This window comes from Diabrotica virgifera, chromosome 10 (genome assembly GCF_917563875.1).
Source record: "Diabrotica virgifera virgifera chromosome 10, PGI_DIABVI_V3a".
NCBI lineage: Eukaryota > Metazoa > Arthropoda > Insecta > Coleoptera > Chrysomelidae > Diabrotica > Diabrotica virgifera.
The window spans coordinates 31,334,246-31,353,205 of NC_065452.1; the positions used below are offsets into that span (position 1 = coordinate 31,334,246).

At 32.0% G+C, this 18,960-nt stretch overlaps 2 protein-coding genes across 2 annotated transcripts in view; both read right to left on the reverse strand.

Annotated features, from left to right (window-relative positions):
- LOC126893184 (lysine-specific demethylase 6A) overlaps positions 1-4,780 on the reverse strand; it is a 434,968-nt gene extending 430,188 nt beyond the window's left edge. Inside the window, exons 1-2 of the mRNA XM_050663138.1 lie at positions 4,645-4,780; positions 4,420-4,557 (exon numbers count right to left, since the gene is read on the reverse strand). Of these exons, the coding sequence (XP_050519095.1) occupies positions 4,420-4,505 (86 nt within the window). The 5' untranslated portion in view covers positions 4,506-4,557; positions 4,645-4,780. The remainder of the gene's footprint in view (positions 1-4,419; positions 4,558-4,644) is intronic.
- Positions 4,781-11,136: 6,356 nt separating this feature from the next.
- Positions 11,137-17,912, reverse strand: LOC126893187 (uncharacterized). Its single transcript, XM_050663141.1, has 7 exons — positions 17,627-17,912; positions 14,434-14,832; positions 14,325-14,369; positions 14,004-14,081; positions 13,508-13,752; positions 13,144-13,303; positions 11,137-11,285 (listed from the first exon to the last, which is right to left on the reverse strand). The coding sequence occupies exons 2-7, from the start codon at positions 14,816-14,818 to the stop codon at positions 11,146-11,148; spliced, it is 1,053 nt and encodes a 350-aa protein (XP_050519098.1). The 5' UTR covers positions 14,819-14,832; positions 17,627-17,912; the 3' UTR covers positions 11,137-11,145.
- Positions 17,913-18,960: the final 1,048 nt, after the last annotated feature.

The window sequence follows — 18,960 nt, forward strand, 5'->3', positions numbered from 1 at the left end:
AGTTAGAACACTTATGTTTATCACCTTTTTTGTGTAATGGTAGGATAGTGGCAAGAGTCCAGTCTCTAGGTATGCATCCGGTATGCCAACAGCTCCTTATGATCTTCCATAGTAACTGTAATCCTTCTCCTTCCATATATTTAATTAGCTCAGCCTTAATATTATCGTGTCCTGCAGCCTTGCCATTTTTTAATTTTAAAATTGCTTCCCTATATTCTTCGTATGTTATGTCATCATTATCTTGTTGTTCATTTAAATTATACTCCTCCCTGTCATTCTCTATTTCGTTGTTGTGTCCCATTATTAATTCCATAAAATGTTCTCGCCATCTTTCGGTAATCTCTTCATTTTTTAATAATATGTTACCATCTTTGTCCTCTAAACCTGTTACTCCGTTTGATTTCTTTTGTCTTAGATTTTTTAGGGTCCTATAGAGCAACTTCGCGTTACCCTTGTGTCTGCAATGTCTGCAAATACTCTATTTCCGAGATACAGGATGTTGAATTTTTTCTTACAAACTGACGATTTATTTATTGCTCTAAAACTGGTTGAGATGTGCAAATGAAATTAGGTAGTTTTTAAGAGGTAGTTTTTTTTGTGTGAATTTGATGGCCTTGGCTGAGCCAATTAGCCAGACATTTTATTTTAAAAACAAACATTTTTTTTCAATCAGAGGAATTTTTTCTGTATTTCTAACTCTAAATATATGTACATAATAAACTAACATACTACTATCTAAATAAATACATTGTTTTGGGTGTAAATATTTTTTTTGTATATATTTATTTTTTTTGTATATATATTTTTTTTATTATATTTTAATTTGTTTTTTTTCTTTTTTTAATTGTTTTTTTTTACTACGCTAAGACATAAACCTGATTCAACTTCTCGGAGGTTTACATCTTTTTAGTTTTTTTTTCTCTTTTTTTTTACTTTTTTTTTTGTTTTTTTTTTCTCTTTTTTTTCTTGTTTTTTTTTTCAATTATAATATACAATAATTACTTGAATCTACAGGGTTAAAAAAAATAACAACAAAACAAACATGTTTGTTTTGTTTTAACAAACATGCCTGTTTTGTTTTAACAAAATTACTTAAATACAGGGTTAATTATATTGCTACAATTTATATTTACAGTTTTTGATATGTTCGTAAATTGTTTTTAATGTATTAATATCTTCAGAAAAAATCAAATTGTTTAGGTAGATGGGAAGTGGAATTTTTAAAATATTAAGATTATCATAAAATTTGTTTATATTTACTGATTGATGGGAACATTCGAGGAGAATATGTAGTAGATCACCTTCTTTTCCACACTCACAGTTAGGTGACTCTGTGAGACCCAAACTGAACATATGAAGGGGAGTAAGAGCGTGATTACATCTCAATCTATTTATAACTCTTATGAAATGGCGATTTGATACAGAATGAAACCATCTTTTTATGGTTTATTGCACACTTTTTGGTAAGTAAAGAGGTAGTTATTGTACACTTTTTGGCATACAATTAGGAATTTTATATTCATCATTGGCGTGCATACGGGTATAAACATTTTAGATACATCCTGTATGCACGCCAATGGTGAATATAAAATTCTTAATTGTATGTCAAAAAATACGCAATAACTACCTCTTAAAACCTACCAAATTTCATTTGTATATCTCAACCGGTTTTAGAGCAATAAATAAATCGTCAGTTTGTAAGTAAAAATTCAACATCCCATATCTCGGAAACACAGCATTTGTGGAGATATGTTTATAAAGCAAACAGTCATTATTTCTTCATGCAGAATTACCCCTTTAAGTTTGTCGCACTTATTTAGAAACACCCTGTATTGATGAATAACCTGGCTAGATGTTGAAGTACCTTTTTTTTTATCCCAAATAAGCAAATGAAGCAAAAAGCATGTTAAGAAAGTTGTAGGCTACAGTTGGGTTTTAATTTCAATATCTTATATACGCTCGAATATTCCACAGGGTGTTCCAAACTTTGAGGAAAAAACACACTATCATTGTTACACCCGGTATACAATGACACTTGACCTGTTCAGTAATACAGTGGAACCTCGATTATCCGTCTCTCCATTAACTGTCACCTCTGTTAACCGTCAGGGTACATACAGAAGTTGTATTGTCTACATAAGCAACAATTTTGATGTACTTAAAAAATAAAAAAGTTAATTTGATTTGCGATGAGGACACAAACGCCTATCCATTACTGACAGATTAAGAAATTGTTAAAATGGCAACAAAGGCGGACCAAACAGATTCAGAAGCTGACACAGACTTGGAATTTAACTGTAGCTATATTGATGAACCTATTGTAACTGACATAGATTTTCGTAAATAATCTAGAGAAGCTGCATCGCATATGCAATAATTCATCGACTGGTATTCTCAACAAGACGAAGCCAATAAAGTAGATTGCATGATCTTATGCCGATTAAGAAATTCAGCCGTCGCAAAATGTGAAACAACATTATAACAAACAAAGGTTTCAGAATATTTTAAATTGATTCGATTGTACGAACACAAATCCCTCTTATATTGTCAAACAAACCATACAAATGAAATATGAGAGTTGTACTATGAATTTTTAATTTTTTTTAATGTTCTGTTAACCGTCTTTTCGATTATCCATCATACCCTTGGTCCGGTGCCCTGACGCATAATCGAGGTTCTACTGTAAGGGGCTGTCCATTAATCACGTGATGCTCGAAAGGGGGGGAGGGGTCCATAAAAAATCACGAAACATCACAATGGGGTAGGGGGGTGCAGTAACATATCACGTGTATTTTTCTTTCGGAAAATGCCCGATACTCAACCCGTTACGTGTATTTACTTTTTTGTCAAATGCGTACAAAAATCGAAAGCGGCATTGCTGTGACTAATATTAAAAAAAATCCATTTCTCTTTCATAATATACACAACCCAGCAAATTGGTTCCACCCAAATTATCTTGAATGTTATGATAAGAAGCGACCCATTTTAAATCGTTTTGTTGTGAATGTAGCATATGTTTCCACTAAATAGGAATACTGACCGGGACTCTGTCGCCGTTTTCGACTTTTTATTTATGAGCCTTTAGTCTTACATGTGTTTTACCTACTATCTGATGAATTGGAAATTCTCAAAATCCTGTCAGTTTTATATCGATATACGAAATAAGTCGATGAAAAAGTCGGAAATTGAAATTTACTAAACGCAATAGCAAGTGACAGTAAGTAGCTACCACGGGTTAAAATTTGAGTTATCAAAAATATGTGTTTTATCTCGCCAGGTATTAATAACGCACGGGTAAAGACTCGTGGACTGAAGTGTACCTTAAATATTACTTAAATTCAAAACATATCTTTTAATTCGTGCCATTCTGAATTCTTTATTTTAATATTATATGAAATAAAATTGCTGGGGATGATAATATCATTAACTTATTTGCATGATAATTACATATTATGTATAATACCTACATTTAGTAATATAATACTAATTTAGTACAAAAAGTTTCTCGCATTTCTTTCATTATTTTATGTGAGTCAAAAACAACCTGCAACCTTTCTGTCTACCTCTAAACGTTATTATTGTGGTCTTTAATTTTTTATAATAAAATTAGATGATGTGTATTTTACAATTATTTAAAAAATATATTTTTTGTAGATACTAAAAAATACACGCGATATAGGAGTAGGGGGGAGGGATTAGTTTTAAACCTCATCATGTATCACCAAGGGGGAGGGGGGTTAAAGAATGCCAAAAAAAACATCACGTGATTAATGGACGGCCCCTAATACTGTTGCATCTATATTCTTGAAGAATAAAGCTATAATATACTAAAAAAATCACTAAAATCAGACAACAGGTTTAGGAAATACGAGACATCAAAAATGTCCCATTTTTAAGGTAGTGTGTTAATTTTGATGCTTAGTGTATAAGGAGCAGAAACTTGGAAAGTGTTAAGAAAAAGTGTTAAGAAAATGTATCAGACAGATGCAGGTGTTCATAAATACATGCCTAAGGAAGATTCTTAACATTTACTGGCCAAACTGAATACGAAAGAAAGAAGTTATGGACAAGAATTAACTAGGAACCTATATCTAAGACAATATTCAAAAGAAACTGGAGTTGGATGGGGCACACACTAAGCAGGCCTGACACATACATAGTGAGTCAAGCCCCTAGAATACACATCACATAGAAAGAGAAGACCAGGTAGACTGGTAGAAAGGAAGTGTCGAGAAAGAAATTAATGGTATTGGGAAGACCTGGGCAGGAAGAAATATCAGTGAAAGCAACAAAATAATTAAAAACTTATTCTCACTAGGAAAGTGTTTACATTTAAGTGAGGTTTATGAGAACAGCACTTGAATTTTGCTATTTTTAGTTAAGTAGTGGGCTTAAATTAGAATAATAACAGAGGCTTACCTGTCTAACTCTGACAAAATATGTAGTTCTTGTGCAGTCATGGTAATATCATCAGAATCTTCAATATTATTATTGGTCTTGTTCATATTTGTAAAAAGTAGATAAATATACAATGTTTCAGCAACTTTACACTAAAATCTATTTTTTAATTTGTTAGATATTGGTCAACATTCTGCATTTCTAAATTTAATTATTAAATTAAACGTTTAATATATTAGTACTTACTAGGATAGATTCTTTTTATAACTAAAATTAGAGATATATAATCAATATATATATATACAATTAATTACAATTCACAATATACATATAATTCAATAATTATTATTAGGGAAATTTATATAAACATAACCCTATTTTCTTGAATCGTGATTAGTGACGTTTACTTTCATAACAACGTTGACATTTGATGTTTTTGACACAGAACACACACCAAAGAGACAAGTAAGTGATCTGTGGTTTTGACTACATGATTTTTGGACGCTGTGTCTAGGTGCACGCTAACGTGTACGCAAATAAAAAAAGTTAGGTACACGCTTAAACGTCATCAAGTCAGTGACGTCATTATTTAGCGTGTTTCAAACTTAAGTATATATTTAGGTTAGCAAAATAAATATTAGTTAACATGACATATACAAAATACTGTTGAAATAATTTTTATACGTAACTTAATTATACCAGTTTATATTGGTGTTTATTTTTGCTGTGGTGTTTATTTTTATTTATACAGGGAGTTGAACTTGTTACGATTTTCATAGAAAATTGGTTATAACTTTGTAAATACCCTGTATAACATAATAAACCTTTATATTTTTGTGATATGGAAGTTTAGAAGATTTCGAACGTAAAATAAAATATAATAGGGTGTTCCACTTAAAAAACATAAGTTTGGTCTGCCTCTATGTTATCGAACGCCCTGTAACATTATAAATAATTTTGTAATATGAAGCTCAAAGTTTGATACAATTTTTGTTATTAACATTTATTGCTATTAGTACAGTATAGTTTGTTGATCCAAAAGATGGCATAACCCAGACATCCAAAGTGAAAGTTATCCTTCAACACCAAATTGTTCTATATGGTCCACACAATGTCCAGAAAAAAGTCACACCATTTTGAGCGTCGGGTTTGGGGGGGAGATGGGGAGAAATCGGTAAATTGGTAGTTTTTTAAGTTTTTCGCCAATATTTCTAAAACTATGCGGTTTAGCATGAGCAACCTTTTATACAAAAATGTTCTACATTAAATTTGAAATAAAAAAGGCCCTATATGCATAATCTTTCTAAAATGAATGGTTCCAAAGTTACAAAGGTAGTATATTATAACTGGTCCAAAAAAAGGCCTACCCAAACATCCAAATTAAAAGTTTTCCTCCAACACCAAAATGTTCTATATGGTCCACATATTGTTCAGTAAAAAGTTACACCATTTTGAGCGTCCGGTTTGGGAGCGAGATGGGAGAGAAGCCGGTAAATTAGTAGTTTTTTTTAAGTTTTTCGTCAATATTTCTAAAACTATGCTTTGGCGTAAACAATGTTATATAAAAAAATGTTCTACATGAAATTTAAAACAAAAAATGTTCGATACATAATTGTTATAAAATCAACGGTTCCAGAGTTACGGAGGGTGAAATGTCGAGATTTTCGATACTTTTTATATTTTTTGGGCAATATTTTTAATATAACTATACCAAAAACCCAGACATCGAAAGTGAAAGTTATCCTCCAACACCAAATTATTCTATAACTCTATAATGTTCAGAAAAAAGTCACACCATTTTGAGCGTCGAGTTTGGGGGGGGGGGAGAGGGGGAAGAAATCGGTAAATATAAAAAGTATCGAAAACCTCCACTTTTCACCCTCCGTAACTCTGGAACCGTTGATTTTATAACAATTATATATAGAACCTTTTTTGTTTTAAATTCTATGTAGAACATTTTTCTATAGAACATTCCTTACGCTAAAGCATGGTTTTAGAAATATTGACGAAAAACTTAAAAAAACTGCTAATTTACCGATTTCTCCCCCATCTCCCCCCAAACCGGACGCTCAAAATGGTGTAACTTTTTACTGAACAATATGTGGACCATATGGAACAAATTGGTGTTGAAGGAAAACTTTTACTTTGGGTGTCTGGGTTAGGCCTTTTTTTGGACCAATTATACTCTACTACCTCCGTAACTTTGGAACCGTTTATTTTAGAAGGGTTATGCATAGAACCTTTTTTGTTTCAAATTTAATGAAGAACAATTTTGAATAGAGGGTTGTTCGTGCTAAACCGCTTAGTTTTAGAAATATTGACGAAAAACCTAAAAAACTACGAATTTGCAGATTTCTCCCCGCTCTCCCCCCCAAACCCGACGCTCAAAATGGTGTGACTTTTTTCTGAACATTTTGTGGACCATATAGAACAATTTGGTGTTGGAGGATAACTTTCACTTTGGATGTCTGGGTTTGGGTCTAACTATACCATACTATATCTATTACTAGAGCGGATCTACTGAGCTTTATCACACTAATCAATCGCCCCGTATATTTTATCTTATTACTTCTGCTACCCTTAATCACGAATTTTTGTCCCTTATCTTTTTCATACTGTTTTAGAATGTTGTTAAACTCATTAAAAGAACTAAATAATTGTCCACACTCCATAGTTAATAAAAAAAAACTCTTTACAAATCAATATTAAAGTGTAAACATAACGCGATTAGACAAATTCTAACCACACTCCGACACTCGCGATACTTACAGATACTTAATATCACAGCATACACGCGGCTCAAATTAGCGTGTACCAAAAACCCAGTTATAAGTACACGCTAAATAATGACGTCATTGACTTGATGACGTTTAAGCGTGTACCTAACTTTTTACTTGCGTACACGTTAGCGTGTACCTAGACACAGCGTTTTTGGAAGCTCAAGTTTCGCTGTGTCTAGGTACACGCTAACGTGTACGCAAATAAAAAAAGTTAGGTACATGCTTAAACGTCATCAAGTCAGTGACGTCATTATTTAGCGTGTACTATGACTACGGTGACCATATCTTTTTAAAGAAAAAAAAGTACAAAAAACAAAAATGTATTAAAAACGCAAAATGTATCTTGTAATTGGACAAATAATTGGCATTAAAAATACATAAACTATGTAGCTAAACATAAAAAATTATATCAATTTAAACTAAACATAACACATTACATTAACTTTGAAAAAGTTACAAGGCTCAAGGCTGTAATTAAGAGTTTTTTGATGAGGGACCTGGAATAGTCTCATCTTCTTCCGGTTTTTTGCATCATTCATATTTTTCTGAACTTAAAATTAATTTAAGAAGGTCCGGCCCGGCTTCGACTCAAGTAAATGAAAAATTTCATACAAGTCTCATCAAAATTTGCGTACACCAGCATCGCTGCCTTGAGAGTGGATATGGACATTTGTGACTTTTCCGACGTCCAATAATAATTATTTATTACAGAAAATAAACGCTCAATAGCCGCACTAGTACCCGGAAGACAAAAAATAAATTCGCATAATATTTGTAAGTTTTTCAGTTTAAATTGATCTACACACTTACAAACTTTAAGCCATCGATCCTGACTATTTTTTTCTTCTCTGTTCCACTCAGCAATTTTTTCACTTGTATTTTGTCTTTCAAAATTCCCAGTTCGTCAAAGAGTTGATCTTCGTTTAACATGGTTGCCTTGATATACAATTTAAAAGCTTCGAGAGAATAACAAACATCGTTCCATGTTATTTCACTTCTTATGCGAGCTCCACACTCTCGCTGAAGTCGATCGAGGTTCAACAAGTACGAGAGTGTAGACGGCCACCTTGTGTAACTTTGCCTCACTTCGTTCTACTTCCATTCTCTGTCGGTCTGGTCAAAGGGATCTTTGTCGGTATCGCACCGCTCTTTGTCGATATCGCACTTCCTCGCGAAGTAGAACGAGTGTGTAGAGAGGGTACTTCGGACTTCGGTCAACTTTGGCGAAGTAACTTCGCCGAGAGTGTGGAGCCCGCGTTAGATCTATGCTTTTGAATAGTTTACATTCATGAAAATTTGTACTCCAGTTTTCTAGGTAGGTTACACATTTTGTGTAAAAATGTTTCATTTATGCAGTGAAGTTTTGTGTACGACCACCGCACCATAAGCCTGATGTCTCACACACTTAAAATGTTTTTAAAGATAATTCATAAACGCATTTACCAAACACTTGATATGGATATTGAAGTAACCCACTTTGGATTTACACTACTAATCCAGAGATGCTTGGATGTGAACCAGGATATGTACGTCTGTTTCATAGATTACAACAAGGCTTTCGATAAAGTCCGCCACAAAGAGCTAATGGACGTCCTCAAAGCAAAACAATTACAATACAATGACCTTTGAATTATAACAAATCTATATTATAAACAGTAGGCACACATACGCATTAAGAGGAAACAGTAGCGATCAACAGGTAGCGAAAATGCGTTCCTAGATTGCGGCTGTAATTTTGAATATTTTTTCGAGATATTTGGCACACGTATTCGTAATATAATAGAGAATGGCGGTACAGAGCCCAATTTGAAAAATATATTAATATGTGGAAATTACTCTGTAATTAAATACAATATTAAAAAAACGAGCCTGTACCGCCATTAAGAAGAACAAAAAATACACTTTCTTCAAATAAACTTTTTTATCCGATGCCTAGATTTTGTGTCATTTTGGAACTACTAATGAAATAAAAAATTTTAGTAGTTCCAAAATGACACAAAATCTAGGCATCGGATAAAAAAGTTTATTTGAAGAAAGTGTATTTTTTTGTTCTTCTTAATGGCGGTACAGGCTCGTTTTTTTAATATTGAATTTAATTACAGAGTAATTTCCACAGATTAATATATTCTTCAAATTGGGCACTGTACCGCCATTCTTTATTATATTACGAATACGTGTGCCAAATATCTCGAAAAAATATTCAAAATTACAGCCGCAATCTTGGAACGCGTTTTTGCTACCTGTTGATCGCTACTGTTTCCTCTTAACGAACACACATCAGAAGAGTTCGAAATTAAAAGAGGAGTGCGACAGGGGTGTGTATTGTTACTACTACTATTAAATGCATACTCTGAAGAAATTATGAAAAAAGTTCTTGAGGCAGAAACAGCAGAAATAACACTATCATAATAGCGAACAACCTCCAAGACCTCCAAAAGCTAATGAACAAGATAGTTGAGTATGAAGAACAATATGGATTATCAGTAAACAGCAAGAAAACTAAATTTATAAAGATATCAGAAACCCAAAATAATGATAAAAGCCTGACGATTAAAGGTAAAACTTTAGAACAAGTTGAAAACTAAAACTATCTTGGCACAATAATTAATCACACCAACGATTACTTCAAAGAAATCAAAGTTCGAATAAAGAAGGCAAGAACCAACTTCAATAAAATGAGAAAGGTAGTTTGTGCAAGAGAACTGAAATAATTAAGACTTGAGAGTTAGGCTGGCAAGGTGTTATATTTTCTTTACGGGATAGAAGCATTGTCAATTAACGCGTCGACTACTAAAAAGTTGAAAGCATTTGAACTGTGGGTGAAGGTACCTGAAGATAGCATGGACCGAGCCTGTAACAAACAACGAAGTCATGAGAAAAGTCAACAAAAGAAATATTGGAAACTATCAAGACACAAAAGCTGCAATACCTGGAACAGTATACAAAGAAATTTGTTTAAAAGTAGTAAAAGATAAAAATATTCATTTTTAGAAAAAATAAGTACATTCGCGTGTCCTCAGAAAGGTTTTAAAGTACATTAGGCCTATATTTAAAAATAAGTACTGTCCTAATTAAATAAGTACATATGGTCACCGTAACTATGACTGGGTTTTTTGGTACACGCTAATTTGAGCCGCGTGTATGCTGTGGTATTAATAAGTATCTGTAAGTATCGCGAGTGTCAGCCCAGATAGCAAAATGTGATTCATAGGACATTCATAGAATGTCCTAAAAGAATAATGGAATATTCAGTGAATGTCCCCTAGATATATATATTCTTATAGAATATTCCTAGGACCAGCGTTTTGTTCAGTCCTAGCGATATCCGACGGATATCTCTGGAGAATATTCCACTAATATCCCAGATATTCTATGAATATCATATAAACGTTCCGCATTCAAAGAATATCTTCAAGTGATATTCCACGCATATTTCAGATATTACCGGGATATCCTAAAGACATTCAAACAGGTACATTCGGGGAAGCACTCCAAGGAAATATACCATGAATATTGCAGATATTCCTTGAATGATCCATGAATATCCAGGCTCGCACATTCAAGGGGCAATGCTTTCGGGAATATCCTAGATATTCCTTAAATATTCTCTGGGCTTTCCAAGTAACATATTTAAAGAATATTCGCATGCACATTTTGCACTGCAGTAATATTTTATGTAAATTAGGCCGAGTGCACACAGATAAAGCAAAAACATAATTAATAACAAAACTTTTGAGTAATGGTATTAGAAGCGGTTTTTTCTTCTCGATTAATAGGACACACATTGGTAAAGCAAAACGTTGTAGGTTGTATTGCTTCACCAATGTGTACTCGCTCTATTAACCAAGAAAGAAAAACTGCGCTGAACATTTTCTATAATTGCGTTTGCTGTATCAGTATGCACGCGACCTTTGCACAATTTGGGGAAATATATGAATGAGAATATTAAAATATTAACTAATATTAATTAACTCTTTATTTCCAAATTAAAATTAATTGTGTGTTCTTCGTTTTTCTTCATCCTCTCTTTGGCTTTTGCCAGCCATTTGCTTATGGCTACTTCGACTTCCTTAGATGTACAATCTATATGTAGTTTCAATATAGATTCTAAAAAAAATATTTATTTTAGTTTTCATATTTGGATTATCTATACAGGGTGCGGCAGATAAACCATTGGTTAGAAAGATCTCGAGAATTAAAAGGCACTGAAAACTAAGAATTGGAATGTAGGGATTTTCAAGGGTGAACTATTTAGTACAAATCAGCATCCTTTTGCTACTTCCGGTTACACCGGAAGTTGGTTATAACTTTGTTTTTTTTTAATGGGACATCTTGAATTTTATGGCATTTTTAGATTGTCCTTTAGGAGCTGATTTCACTGATCTATCACATTTAAGTCCAAAGGTGAATAGTTCCGAAGATATAGGGTGTTAAAAATCGATATTTTTAAATTTTAGGAATTTTTTGTTTTAAAAGTATTGATTATTGGTCAGAACGGATTACATTTTCCTATCCTAACTTTTTATTTACTATACATTGACATTTAATTGAAACAAATACAGGGTAGTCGAGAATTCCGAATTTTTGACCATCCTGTATTTGTTTTAATTAAATGGCAATGGATAGTAAATAAAAAGTTAAGATAGGAACATGTAAGCTATTTTGAACAATAATCAAAATACTGATAAAACAAAAAATTCCTAGAATTTAAAATTATTGATTTTTATCACCCTATGATCAAAATCGGAAATACTGTAGCTGTTTTGTAGTAGGTACATGACAGGCTATTTTTGACTACCTATTCCATGAACTTTTATTTGCCAATTTTATATGTAGTAGGGCCATAATACTACATAAAATTGATAAAAGTTTATACATTATTTCCGATTTTAACTTGATACAGTTTACCCAAATAAGCCGGTCATAGTGTATTGGAACTTTCTTATGCAGGGTGCATAAGAAACATACATATCAATGCAGGGTACATATCAATTTTGAGTTTTCAGTGATCTTTAATTCTCGAGATCTTTTTAACCGGCCGTTTACCTGCCGCACCCTGCATAAGAAAGTTCCAATACACTATGACCGGCTTATTTGGGTAAACTGTATCAAGTTAAAATCGGAAATAATGTATAAACTTTTATCAATTTTATGTAGTATTATGGCCCTACTACATATAAAATTGCCAAATAAAAGTTCATGGAAGAGGTAGTCAAAAATAGCCTGTCATGTACTACAAAACAGCTACAGTATTTCCGATTTTGACTTGATACATCAATTTTAACTCACCAACATTTCTATCTATCTATCTCACGCTTTCAATTGTAGTAGGTTGAAGAACTTTCATTAGAATATTTAATTATTTTGACTAAATCTTTATATACAGGGAAACATATTTCAAGTTCTATGTAGAAACAATCAATGACAAGTATTATTTTAAGAAAATTGCTGCCTTCTGGTAACTCTAAATTTAGCCTGCTCCTTTAATATTCGCTGTGAGTTCTATTTAAAATAAATACTGAGGAATTATTATTTAATTCATTTACTGGGAATCGGTCAGGAATATAAAAAAATTCTTTTGTTTCTGTACGTTTCGGTTTATTTTAATTTAAACCATTTTCAACAGTTTGTCCATCTCATAGAGGTTAGTCGTTAGTGGTTTCGTGTGTCAAATATATTTATATTTATTTATTTATATTTGACACACGAAACCACTAACGACTATATATAACCTCTCTGAGGTGACAAACTGTTGAAAAGGGTTTAAATTAAAATAAACCGAAACGTACAGAAACAACAGAATTTTTTTATATTCCTGACCGATTCCCAGTAAATGAATTAAATAAAATTTGACGGTCATAAAACAAACTTATAATACTGAGGAATATTATTTTTGATAAACTTGTTTAATAATCTGATTTATTTCTACACAAAACTGTCAAATTTTAACAAAATATATACTCACTTATTACGGCAGTGCAAATTAGAGTCTTATTAAAGGGATTTTTCCCCTTATGACCTTGAAAACTGTAGATAACTGCTAATTGATCATTGAAGATTTTTTTCAAGCATCTCCTGACACTTTCCTTGTAATCAAAACCTCCCACCTGACGCATGTAAATAACCTGCAGACAGTCACTTATTAGATTTCTAACTGTAGTCTAACAATTTTTATTTGAGTGTGATTCATTGTTGAGAATGCGCTTGAATCTCCTTTTGATATAGATACAGATGAATCGTACTCAAATAAAAATTGTCAGAATATAAACATTGAATATTTTCAATACAAAGTCTCAGAAAAATTTTAAAAATATAAGAATATCACTCACAAAGTTGTCTAGATTTGTAGCATTTTCTAGTAGCTTTTCAACGTCTCCTAGTTCTTCTAAGGTGGATAGAGGTAATTTCTTATGAACTTCATCATCAGTTATATCTGTACTTTTTTGTTGCCCTCTGATTATAGTGGACAATTCATCCACTTTTCTGTCAATTTCACTAAGTTTTTGTTCTTGTAATTCTAACGTTCTTTTTATTCTTATTAAATATGAAATTGCAGTTTCTTGAGCATTGGCATCTAAAACAAAAATCAAAATTATTGACCAAATAGCAACTACATAGGTGCTTTCACTGTAGTATTGAGCCGTACTTTTTGTTAACAATTCATATTGTTTTCACGCAAACCATCAATTTTTTTAATTGTTAAAAAATCAGTTTGACATCTGTAAAGTTGATTTACAGCCAATACATAAACTGAAATTAGTACTTAAGCACAATGTGAATGGTCTTTAATTTTAGAAATTCAATAACAATTAGAAAATAACTTACTTGTTGGTGTGGGTTTGGAAGTTTCTTGCACGGTTTTTACTTCCTGTTTGTTTTCTAATCCAATATTTGGATGAGTTCCTAAAAGATCATAGTTATAAATAAAGCTTATGTAAAAATACACATTAAAGAATGTGCCACAGCACTTGAATTTGTACTCCAATCTGTCGAACGGTACGTTTGTCAGTTCACTTGCTTTGGTGGTAGATATATGCAAGTGACTATAACACTATGAGTTCATATCATATATTATATTTACAGTACAGCAAGTTAAAATGAATCATCACCTCATAAAACTTATTTTATTATTAAAAATGTGCTCACTTGATTTAGATGGGGTACACTTTTCATGTTGTTCTTTCTTAGACTCTGCAATAAAATAGAATTACAAAATTAAAATTTATAATAACACCTTTTTAATTTTACAACTTACTAGGAAATGAATGTTCAAAAACCAGATCTGACCCATCTGAGTCCTGCTCACTACTACTGCTCGCTATTTTCCTTGGTTTAGGAGGTCTCTTTTGTGGTAACACAGTTTCTTTATCTGATTTGTAATTCTGGCTATTGCACGCTTTACTAGCTCTAATGTGAGCTTTGTTAAACAGTACAAATTCTGTCTGGCTTTCTAACACTGCCTCATGTATTGGCCATTCCTCTAAGGGGTCATATTCTTCAATAATAAAGTTGGATAACTCCTTCTCAGTATGATCGTCCACGGGAGGAAATTTACAAAGTTTGTTTGCTTTGTCATACCACTTAGCTGGTACTGCCTCAATTGTTTCACTTTCTGGAAATCTCAAAACAACCCAAGGCATTTCTTCAACAAATTCTTTGTAGGTTTCCAGTGTTCCATAAAAAAAGATATGTAACTTATTAAAATATTGTAGAATTTTATGATTTTATGTGCAATAAGATTGCTTCCTGATAATAATTCAGTAGTGCTCTTCAATAAATAAGGTAATAAAAATAATAAAAACAATAAAATACAGGCTGCATATACCCAAAATAACCATAGGTGCAGTTTTAATTTTTTTAATATCAGCCTAACATGCATGCATATCTCCACTTTTTTTATTTCACAAATACAGAAGCTACAAATATAACAACTCTTTCTTGATAATAAAAAATAAACCAACTTTAAGGTTGATCTTACTATAATGACGAACATTTCTTCACCATTTTTTAACAATTTTTTGTAATTTCTTTTTTATGTAATTGAGAGTTAGTTGGTGTAAAAGGTTTACGTATAATAATTTATTCTAATTTTAACTACGAGCCTATACTGAATCAATATATATGATGGAACTCTTTTAAATAACTGGAACTGGGACTATTTAAAAGTAATTTTAAAAGAAAATTAAAAAGTATTTAAAAAATGGTCAAGGAACATTTCTCAGTAGGGTAAGATCAACCTTAATAAATACCGAATCACCATGCAGGAAGCATCTTAATTGTTACATATATTACTATTCAGTGCAGTAGAGGTGCAACTACAAATTTGTTATTGTAAGGCATTCTACAGCATTTTAATGCTATATCTGATATTGGCCAATATTTTAAAGTACTTAAATTTTCTACTAAAAATATATCCAAGTTTGATGAATTACAAGGAATGTTAAAAAAGTCAGATTTACTCTGATATTCTGAACCTATTACTACATTCTGATGTAATCTAGGGCAATATACAATATTTTTTATTTCAATAATTGACTTATCTTTTAGGATGCAACAAGAATCTTTTAAAGAAAGAGATAATGCAAATTTCTCAAAGCATATTTTTTTAAATTCAGGCCCTGTAGTATCGTCTATTAAAACACCCCCTACATATTCTCTTTCTAAACAAAATTGGAAAGGAATTTCCTTATTTCTATTTTGTGGAGTAAATTGAATTTTATTAGTGTTTAGTTCATAATTACGCCGAATAATTTGCTGAAGAGGTTTGTCATGCTTTCTAACCTGCTTAAGTAAACTCTGCAAAAAATTTTCACTAGAAAAATTACTGAAATTCTCTAATGAACCAAATTTTCGACAGTCATCAGCTAAATGCAGCAGATTATGAAAATTGTGTGACATTATTTGTTTACCATATAACCTCTGAACGGTTTCGACAAATTTTCTTAATAAAGCCTCTGCATAATCTATTACATCTACATTGTTGCTATCTGTCAAACTTAATAATAAATGTATTGAAACGGAAAGCATTAAAAAATTTTGATATTTTTGCTTTTCTATTATATCTTTCAAAACAACTGGACCTGTGTAAATTAAAAACTGTCTATATTCAGTAGCTTTCCAGCGTTTTGATTCTTTTAAAGTTCGAGGTTGACGAGAAAATTCTGATGGAATATAACCAGACATTTCCACCAACTTTGCAGATATATTTTCAATTTGTCTACTGGATAGTTTATGTGGAGGTCGCCCGTTACACCAAATTCCACAAACAATTTTTTTTACAACTCCTAATGCAATTAGGTGCATGTAGTCTAATGGTATATCAGTTATTAGATTTATGTTTTTAATTTCACTTAGAATGGTAGTCCCTGTATGATGATCTGAATCATCCTGCTTACTAAAATTATCATGTGTTCTTTTAATAAAATTCAAATCTGTAAAACACACTCTATCACTTATATATTCCCCTTCCTGAGTACATTTTGTACATGAACTGTAGCCGGAATGTCCTTTAATTTTTAGTATCGAAGCCTTTGCAACTGCATCAAATAAAAACATACTAATTTTAAATGCATAGGATTGTCCAAACACCACAACTCCATTTTGAATTAAATTATTTGCCTCATCCACAAATTCAGACAAAAAATTGTTAAAATCATGAGGTTTTTCATATCCGTGATAAATCCCTATCAAAAATACTGGACTGTTTAAACTACATTTATTATTTATTCCCAAAATCGGATAAACTTGACTAGCTGAGCTTTTTGACAATGGTAGGCCATCAATATTTATACCTATTTCTATACAATCTCGAGCTGTGGGTTTCATATTAAACTTTTTATAATGATTTTCTAAACCTTGTTCTATACCAACATGACAGTAATGACCGGGAGTTACATTTCTCATAATAGTACACTTTGGAGTGTATAAGAAGGTTCTTGGATCATGAGGTAATTGAGAGAGATTATTACTTTCTTCTGAGGAAAAGGATCTTAAAATATCTAACAAAGCTCTGAGTGATGAATGGGGTACACTATATGAAACGGCCCAGTCTCGCAATTTATTGAACCCTGTTGAATTCCTTGGTTTAATAAAAAATGTAGTATCAGAGTTTAAAATCTGGTTTGGAACAGTTTCTAAATTATGAATTGTTTCATTACTGGACATTACTGTATCTAAATCACTCTCCTCACTACTTAAATTAATTATTGGATCACCCATACATTCATCGGAAATATCAGATTGTGAGGCTACATTAATAAACTCATTAGAAGATCCTTGATCATAGTTAGTTTTTACTGTGGTTTTACTTTCACGTGTTCCCGCATTTTCCTTAACATAGTTTAGAACTTGAACTATTTCCCTATTTGTTCTTAGATAAAAATTACGGTTTCGTTTTAACATAGTATGCTTTCGTGGCATTTTATAAAGTAACTTAAAATTGTACTTACATTAATATCCACAAAATTTTGGCCGATGCTTGTTTAAAAAGTCGCCTATTGCTACTTGCTTGCTTTGCTTGCCGAGAATGGAGAATGCCGATGCCACAAGCCGATGCCGCCAAAATGATCATGGAACAATGGTGTTACATCAAAGAATACACCATGGAGTGATTATAGATACTTGATTTGTTCTCTTGTTTATGTTTTGACGTGATTAAAACAAAGCTACAACTATTAAACTTGCTTCTTTTTCATAAACATCATTATACACTTGTGCTATTCCATTGCATTGAACAAAAACAAAAGTTTGACAGCAGACAGCACGACCGTCAATTCTTCTTCGGTTTTTCACTATGTACACATGGCCCTTTACTATTTAGCTTTTTAGAAATGTCTTAAAAGAATATTCTGGGGATCTGCTCCCAAAGAATATTCCTCGAGAGATATTCTAAGGATGTGCTACTGAAGAATATTCATCGAGAAATATTCTTAGAATTTACCCATAGTATTGTTCTATGGATATTCTGTTGGGAATATTCACAGAATATTCGTCCAAGATATATATATTCGGCCGATATTCCTGGAATATTCGGAATATTTATATTCTTTTCAGGACATTGAGAGAATGTCCCAGGAATATTGCATGCTATCTGGGAGAGTGTGGTTAGAATTTGTTTAATCGCGTTATGTTTACACTTTAATATTGATTTGTAAAGAGTTTCCTTATTTTTTACTTGTTTAGTGTTTTTTTTTTTAAATTAACTATATGGAGTGTGGACAATTATTTAGTTAAAAAATAAAACGGGATAATACCCGAAGGTTGGCTGTATACCATCTAGTTAAATAAAATTAACATGAAGTAAAACTCCCTAGTGTAGTTGGTATATTTAATAAAAATTCTAAAAAATTTAAAAATCCAAACGGATTACGTTCAAATAGTTTTCGGACTTATCAGTCCATCATCAGTGAACTCTCTGTCCTTGCTAAATAGCCACAATGCCAAACACTGGTCAAGATGTATGTTCTAATAACTACATGGTGAAATTTGTAAAATAATTTGGCTTATATTGGATGCCAACGGATTATTACTTATTAGCTTCTCTACTTCCTTCTAAATAATTGACAGACTAAAAGTAGTTCAATGTAGACCTATTCATAAAAAATCTCTTAATTAATGGAGTAGAGCATCATGTACCTAGTAATAATCCGTTAGCATCCAATGTAAGCCAAATTATTTTACAAATTTCACCATGTAGTTAGAACATACATCTTGACCAGTGTTTGGCCTTGTGGCTATTTAGCAAGGACAGAGAGTTCACTGATGATGGACTGATAAGTCCGAA

Coding starts and splice junctions, on each gene's coding strand:
- LOC126893187 (XM_050663141.1), bottom strand. CDS start 14,818: ATGCCTTGGGTTGTTTTGAGATTTCCAGAAAGTGAAACAATTGAGGCA. Junction 14,082..14,324: donor GTGTACCCCATCTAAATCAA/GTGAGCACATTT, acceptor ATGATCTTTTAG/GAACTCATCCAAATATTGGA. Junction 13,304..13,507: donor CTACAAATCTAGACAACTTT/GTGAGTGATATT, acceptor GACTGTCTGCAG/GTTATTTACATGCGTCAGGT.